The 7,533-nt window shown below is 33.6% G+C and overlaps 2 protein-coding genes across 2 annotated transcripts; one reads left to right on the top strand and one right to left on the bottom strand.

Moving 5' to 3' along the window:
* The first annotated feature begins 4,040 nt into the window (after positions 1–4,040).
* On the top strand, positions 4,041–4,778 carry LOC139500133 (putative nuclease HARBI1). Its single transcript, XM_071288872.1, has one exon. The coding sequence runs from the start codon at positions 4,041–4,043 to the stop codon at positions 4,776–4,778; it is 738 nt and encodes a 245-aa protein (XP_071144973.1).
* Positions 4,779–4,786: 8 nt separating this feature from the next.
* Positions 4,787–7,132, bottom strand: LOC139501462 (putative autophagy-related protein 11). Its single transcript, XM_071290536.1, has 3 exons — positions 6,375–7,132; positions 5,584–5,764; positions 4,787–5,130 (listed from the first exon to the last, which is right to left on the bottom strand). The coding sequence occupies exons 2-3, from the start codon at positions 5,754–5,756 to the stop codon at positions 4,902–4,904; spliced, it is 402 nt and encodes a 133-aa protein (XP_071146637.1). The 5' UTR covers positions 5,757–5,764; positions 6,375–7,132; the 3' UTR covers positions 4,787–4,901.
* Between the last annotated feature and the right edge of the window lie 401 nt (positions 7,133–7,533).

Below are 7,533 nucleotides of genomic sequence, written 5' to 3'. Positions count from 1 at the left end.
GTCACCAGCTAAAAGAAGCTCAATGGATATAGCATAACTTTCTAATTTTGAAAACAGTATTTCTCTGGCTTCGTTGTGAAGAGCGCACTGTAAAAAATAGTGTATACTATCCTCAACAGGGTGGCCACAGCTGCATGCGGGACTGGGTTTAATATTAACACGATGTAAATCTGAATTTAAAGAACTGCACATATTTCTCAAACGTGTATGAATGATATTAATTTTCTATCCCCACAACTAAAATAGGAAGGTGGCTGTATCAATTTGGACTTCATCTTTCGTTTAAAAATATTTATGTTTTGGACGTACGTATGTCGGGGGGAAGGCTATTCCATTCAAAAGTAGTGGATGGGAAAAAGGATTTTCTAGTTATGTCTAGTCTATAACCGGGTACTACATAATTATTACTGTTTCGCAAATCGTAGTTAGATACTTGACCAACAAGCGGGGGCATTAAATCACAGAGATAATCAGGGGCAGTCTCATTATGTATAGAATAGAACATATTGAGCATTCTGGATTTTCTTCTGTTCACAAGCAATTGCCAGCCAGTTTCAAAATATGTAGCTTCCCGACTAGCAAACACGGGCAACCCAGTTACTAACCTCCCTGCTTCTAACTGAACATGTTCTAAATTGTCGGCTTCTTGTTGAGTACAACCATCCCATAACTCACATGCATATTCCATAACGGGTCTTATAAAAGTTAAATATATAAGAGCAAGATAATTTCTATTCAATACATATTTCAATTTTTTAAGAACATTTAATCTCGTGCTTGCACACTTTAAAATATTTTCTATATGTGTATGGAATTTATCATTGGAATCACAAGTAATCCCTAAGTGTTTATGACAGGAGACAAATTCTACTAATTGGTTTTGAAATTCTATTTCAATATCATCTGGGGAAGTATGGCAGGAGAATATCATAGCCTTTGTCTTATTAGGGTTAAAGTTAATAAGCCAATCTTTAGACCATACTGAAATTTGTTCTAAATCGCTGTTTAAGACATCCTCTATAGTGTAAGGGTTATTGCTGGAATAAGAAAGAGATGTATCCTCAGCAAACAATCGAGTTAGACTTGTCAAATTATCAGCTATGTCATTTACATAAATAAGAAATAGTAGGGGACCTAATACAGAGCCTTGCGGAACTCCTAGTATTAGTATTATCAAAAGGCGAATAGGCATTTGAAACGAAAACGCTTTGTTTTCTATTTGAAATATAACTTTCAAACCATTTATACAGATTTCCATCAATACCATACGCTTTTAGTTTTATTAAGAGGCCACTATGCCATACCCTATCAAAAGCTTTCGAGGTATCACATAATATAAGAGATGTTATACAGCGATCATCAAGTGACATGCATATCCTATAATAAATTTTTATTAGCTGGTGAACCTTTTGATATATACATGTACCTGTTAAAGATACGGAAAATGAAGCAGCTGTCGAGACAGCTATTGTGGTAAGTAGACATTTTGATTTTTTTCAAAGTTTCAATGTTGTGTGCGCGCGTTTAAGTCCGTTTTTTGGTTTTACTTTATCGGTAGATATGAGTGTTCATATTTCCCTTTTCCTTATAATTCAATAAATATAGCCGTCCATTTTTTCCCCTTTGATTCCCTTTTTTCTATTTTATACTGATATAATATATGATTTTAAAAATTTACTTCAAATGTTTTGATCAAATACCCATGTATTTTAGGACGTTTCTTTAAACAGTGTGTATGGTAAAGGATCTAAAATAGTTACAGTTTATTGTTACTATTGTTTATTGTTACTTTTGTTTATTGTTACTTTTGTTTATAGTTACTTTTTTTTTTCTTTTTTTTTTTAGCCTTACCTATAGTCTTAATACGAAGCACTTGACGGACTGAAAAAAACACACACAAATATGTATATTGATAAATTACATCAGAAGGCATAACATGTACATCATCACAGTCGGAACTTGTTTAATTACAAAGATTTTTATAGATTTTACAACAAATATTTTGTGCTTCAGAAAAATACATGACAATTAGGTTAGGCTAATTTTTGTTTTCATTTAATAGAAAATAACTTATTGTATGGCAAGTATGCAAATACAAAAATGTTCCTTGTTTAGTACCTTCAATATTTGTCTCTACAATATCTTCCATGCATATGTATGCATCATACTTTTCATATACCGAGTATTTATGAGTTTTTGAATTAGTTTGTTTTTAATATTGCGGAATATGCGTTATTTTATTCTCCACTTTGCAGTCATTCTTTGAATAAGTATTCCTTGTAAGACAATTTAAAGCCACATCAACTTCAATTCTTCATTTTCGGGCTTTTGGCCAAACTATAAGAGAACACAAATCCATGTTTGTCAAAGAACTCCACGTTGCTTAATTTCATAATACACAAAAAATCCCAACCTTTCTCTATTCTTATATAGCATTAACTGTTTAAAGGATGTCATATTGTTATAATAATTCAAAATTAAATTTGTGTTGTTTATAGTTATTTTCTGAGATATCGAAATTTCAGTGACAGTCATGAAGTAGCTAAAATGCCAAAAAAATATGGTATGATTATCAACGAGACAACTTTCCACAAGAGACCAACATAACTCAGATATTAACAAAAATAGGTCACCGTACGGCCTTCAACAATGAGCAAAGCCCATACGGCATAGACAGCTATAAAAGGCTCCGAAATGACAATGTAAAACACTTTAGACGAGAAAACTAACGGCATTATTTATTAAAAAAACTAAATTTTATGATATACTAGTATGTAGATATAGGAAGATGTGGGGTGAGTGCCAATGAGACATGCAACTCTCTATCCAAATAACAATTTATAAAAAGGTAAACCATTATAGGTCAATGTACGGCCTTCAACACGGAGCCTTGGCTCACACCGAACAACAAGCTATAAAGGGCCCCAAAATTACTAGTGTAAAAAAAACAATAGCATAACATCACAACATAGAAAAACACACGTTAAAATATCAATTGGCAGACTTAACTCAATCAAAAAACATAAATTAATACACATATGTAGCTGTTTTCCTAAGAACTGTTAATAATATATGCATAAAAAGAAATGTCATAAGATGTTGGAACGGTTCGTAAATAATTCATCGATATAACTTCATTATATGCTATTAGATATATGTTTTAAGTGTCAATATCAATAAAACACTTTCCAGTTACGATTATCTTTCCATTTTTAAATACCATAATTACGATTATCTTTTTTTCCGAGTTACGATTATCATCCCGATTTTTTCGACGGCAATTTTCAAAGCGCTTAGACTAATCCAGTGCACCTTTACGATTCAAATATGGCCGTGTTCACACCAAACGCTATGTAGAGTAAACATGTTTACAATTAGTTTAGTGAAGTGTACACTAGTTTCACATTACATTTGTTCACATCTATACACATTGTTTAGTTACTTGTACATGAGATTTGTTCACACTTGTAAACTATATGTCATTTAAATGTTCAATACATATTTATCGGACGAGTTATCTAGCAGTCATGAAAGCCATTTTGATGATATACAGTTCTTTAAAGATACAAAAGATTTCTCAATTACGCAACAAAAAACGTAGGCTGCAGCAGCGGGCTTATAGAAGAAGAAGAAGAATAGAGATGTTCAGGATATTGCAGCAAAGAAGGGTAACTGCATTTTTATCATTTTTGTTTGTTTCCAATGGCATTTCTCCTCCAAGGAGTATTTGGCAAAGACAAAGGAGTGACAACTGGTGGGAACATGTTGTAAATGGGTCCTGGAAGGAGAATGACTTTCGTGAAAACTTCAGGCTATCAAAGCAAACGTTCAATTTTTTGTGCACGGAACTTGAGATCCACATCGAGAAAAGAAACACAAACTTCAGGAAATGCATAACTGTAAGGAAAAGGGTCGCAATTACTTTATGGCGATTAGCCACAAATGCAGAATACAGAACTATATCGCACCTATTTGCTGTTGGGAGGTCGACGTGTTGCACAATTGCAAATGACACTTGCAAAGTTATAACGGACCATTTAATGCCGAAATATATATGTCTACCTACAGGTCAAAGACTTATTGAGAATATACGAGACTTTAGACGAATCAACGGTTTTCCGCAAGTAGGTGGGGCTATAGATGGAACACATATACCTATAGTGGCACCACGTGATAATCCAGCTGATTATTACAACAGAAAAGGGTGGTATTCAATGGTATGCCAAGCAGTCGTTGATGCAAATTACTGCTTTACCAATGTTTATGTCGGATGGCCAGGCCGAGTCCATGATGCGCGCATATTTAGTAATTCAGACATTTATCGACAAGGAGAGAATGGAGAGCTATTTCCTCAACATACAGTCAATATTAATGGAACTGAGATACCTGTATTTTTATTGGGTGATGCCGCGTATCCTTTGAAATCTTGGCTGATGAGACCTTTTTCCGATTTCGGAAATTTAACTTACGAACAAAAAACTTTTAATTACAAGCATTCAAGTACACGCATGGTTGTGGAAGGATCATTTGGTAGGTTGAAAGGGAGATGGCGTTGCTTACTGAAAAGACTTGATGTCGCTACTGTACGTGTGCCTTATGTTGTTTGTTCTTGTTGTACATTACATAACTTTTGTGAAGTGCATGGTGATGGTATCAATGAACAGTGGCTAAATGGCGTTGTTGGTGATCAAGATAATGTATTTCTTGCCAATTTGCAAATTAATCAAAACAACTATGCTGAAAATATCAGGGTTGCTGTTGCGTCCTATTTAGTTTAGAGATAATATATAATTGACTTGTGTATTTATAATTCAAATGTACAATTTCTGTCATAATAACTGATGTGACCACTTGATTTATAAATTATAACAAAATTACTAAAAATCTATAACTTTTTTTATTTATTTTTTTGCTGCAAATATTTTAGCTAGTTCCAGTAAAAAGTCTTGTTGCTTTTTTTCTTGTTCTTCTTCTCTCTTTTGTCTATTTTCTTCTTCTTTTGCCTCCATTTCCATTCTTTTCTTTTCAAATTCAAAAAAACGTTCCTCGCTTTTTTGTTGCATTTCAAGGAAAGATGTCATCAGATCCTCTGTGTTTGAACGTTTCCTTGATTTTCTGTCATCGTTGTTGCTTAAAAATACAAAAGACATGGTTTTCAATTTTTTTTAAATATCATATTTGGTAAAAGTTTAATTATTTGATATTCTGAAAGGGAGTAAACGAATTAACCATTAAGCCAAACAAAAATGAAAACGTATGACCTATCTGAAAAAAATATATGCTTTGCCCGCCAACCCCCCCCCCCCCCCCCCCCCCCCCCCCCCCCCCCCCCCCCCCCCCCCGATGCAATGAAATACTCTTTAAGTAAGGGGGACATGCAAATAATTATTGGAACTACGTGTAAATGCAGTTTTATATGAAATGACAGCCAATTTAAAACGGATACCTATTTATGTTGAAAATGTATGTAATGGGATAATTTTATTTTACGTAAAATGTTCCCCATTGAAATAGAGGTCTTTTATGCGGACAAGAGTATGCTCTTTAAAATTATAATGCCATGCTTAGTTTTCAGTAGTTTACCTGCGAGGATTGGATACAGTATTGCCTTTATCATCCTGGGCCTGGGTTGTTGTATTTTTTTCTGGGCTGATTTCTGTTTTCTGGCAATCTGTTTCGTTATCATTTTTGTCAACTACAGTTACCGAACCGGCATTCATCTCACAAGGCACTTCATTGTTGTTGTCGTCAACCATTTCAGGAACTAAAAAAGGAAATATAGGATTATACAATATGCTTAGCATACACATATACAAGTTTAGCAAAATATATATTATAGCGAGTTGATGATTTTGAGAAACTTATTTCCGTTTTTCTCAATCCATTACTTTTGGTTGAATAAAACGATCAGGAGTTGGAACCAAGAGCAATGTCCCGATACTTCCTTGCAGATACGTCTAAACATTGATTTCTCGTTTGAAATATGTTACATGGTAATTTCGGGGACTTTTATAGCTGACTATGCGGTATGGGCTTTGCTCATTATTGAAGGCTGTACGGTTACCTATACTTGTTAATTTCTGTCTCATTTTTATATCTCGTGGAGAACTGTGTCATTGGAAATCATACCCAATATTTTCTCTATGATTTGGATGTTAAAAAAAATCATACAATGTAAATTACTGCTGACTTTTTTTTTTATTTGTAAGAGAATTTCTGGAATCTGCAAGACAAGCCAAACAAAAAAAAAATCACCGAATACGCTTTTATTCGTGAATCGTTGATTAGGTATATAGAACAGTGGCAAATATTTCACGCATATTTTCTTATATGTACTTATAAAACTAGTAAATGTAAAATTGTGAAGTTCTTACCAGATGTTTTTATTCCTGAGTCAATCAATCAGGGTGGAGCTGTACTGGCTTTTGTTCCCAACACTTCATCCAGTTGCTCAAAGAAGGGACAGAATTTCGGTGAAGCCCCACTCTCCTTGTTTGCCTTTACAATTTTCCGGTATTTTGTAGTCATTGTGTGAATTCTTACTTCACATTGCTTTCCCGTTCTGTCAATACCCTTTATCTTTAACTGTTTTGATATGTCTTCCCAAATTGGCTTCTTCCTGCACATGCTATTAAACATCTTCTGAATATGGTCCTGTTGCCATAGGCTTATTAAAGCGCCTGTTTCTGCAAACGTCCAGTCAATTCGGGAAGACATTTTCAAATGAATTATGTGGCAATAATGATGCTTTGGGTCTTGATAAGGGGTTAATAAAGATGCGTAAAGTGTTTATATATATATATAAATAGCCTTTATATATAAAACAAAAGAATATCAACTTTAAACACATAATTTTGTAAAGAACTTTATCAACAATTGATATAAATAATATTTTTATCAAGAAAACGTTTCTTCTTTAAATAGACTGCATGGTACAATTCGTGTTTTAAATATCTTGTTTTATGTACACTAAACCCACATAAGGCCTACATCGACTATCGACTGTGTGTAGATAAAACATGATTTAAACTACATGTAAACATTGAGTTTTATCAATGGGAACGCAATTATGTTTTGTTTACGTGTGAGTTACACTAACACAACACCGCATTTAGGTCAGTGTGAACACGGCCTATGATGTACTGGTATAGATAAACCTTGCAGCTGAGTAACTATTGACAAAAGCATGCTACATTTAAGAAAAATGAGTGTAAAGATTTTACCTATATCTACCGTCGCCATATTGGGATAATCGTAATTGCAGTTACTATTATCTCTTTAATACCAGTGATCATGTAGAAAAACTGCACTGGATTTCAAACATTAATGTAGTAAACATAGTGTTGTTTAACGAATATCTGGCAATTTGTCTTTCAACCTAAAGCTTGGCATTTAAATTAGTGTTTTTGTAATACTTGAAAATCTTTCGCAAGCTATTTATGTTTTAACAAAAATTCTTAACTAGTAATTTTCAATCAAATTGTACACTTTACAAGGAAGTACACAGATATGGGCTAAAATAGATTCTTCCTT

Source organism: Mytilus edulis, chromosome 13 (genome assembly GCF_963676685.1).
Source record: "Mytilus edulis chromosome 13, xbMytEdul2.2, whole genome shotgun sequence".
Taxonomy (NCBI): Eukaryota; Metazoa; Mollusca; class Bivalvia; order Mytilida; family Mytilidae; genus Mytilus; species Mytilus edulis.
This window is presented reverse-complemented; position numbering and strand designations above follow the sequence as displayed.

Excerpts from the sequence above, each read along its gene's own strand:
- LOC139500133 (XM_071288872.1), top strand. The coding sequence starts at position 4,041 with ATGCCGAAATATATATGTCTACCTACAGGTCAAAGACTTATTGAGAAT.
- LOC139501462 (XM_071290536.1), bottom strand. The coding sequence starts at position 5,756 with ATGGTTGACGACAACAACAATGAAGTGCCTTGTGAGATGAATGCCGGT. Across the intron at positions 5,131-5,583 it reads ACTGTATCCAATCCTCGCAG|CAACAACGATGACAGAAAAT; the intron begins GTAAACTACTGA and ends TGTATTTTTAAG.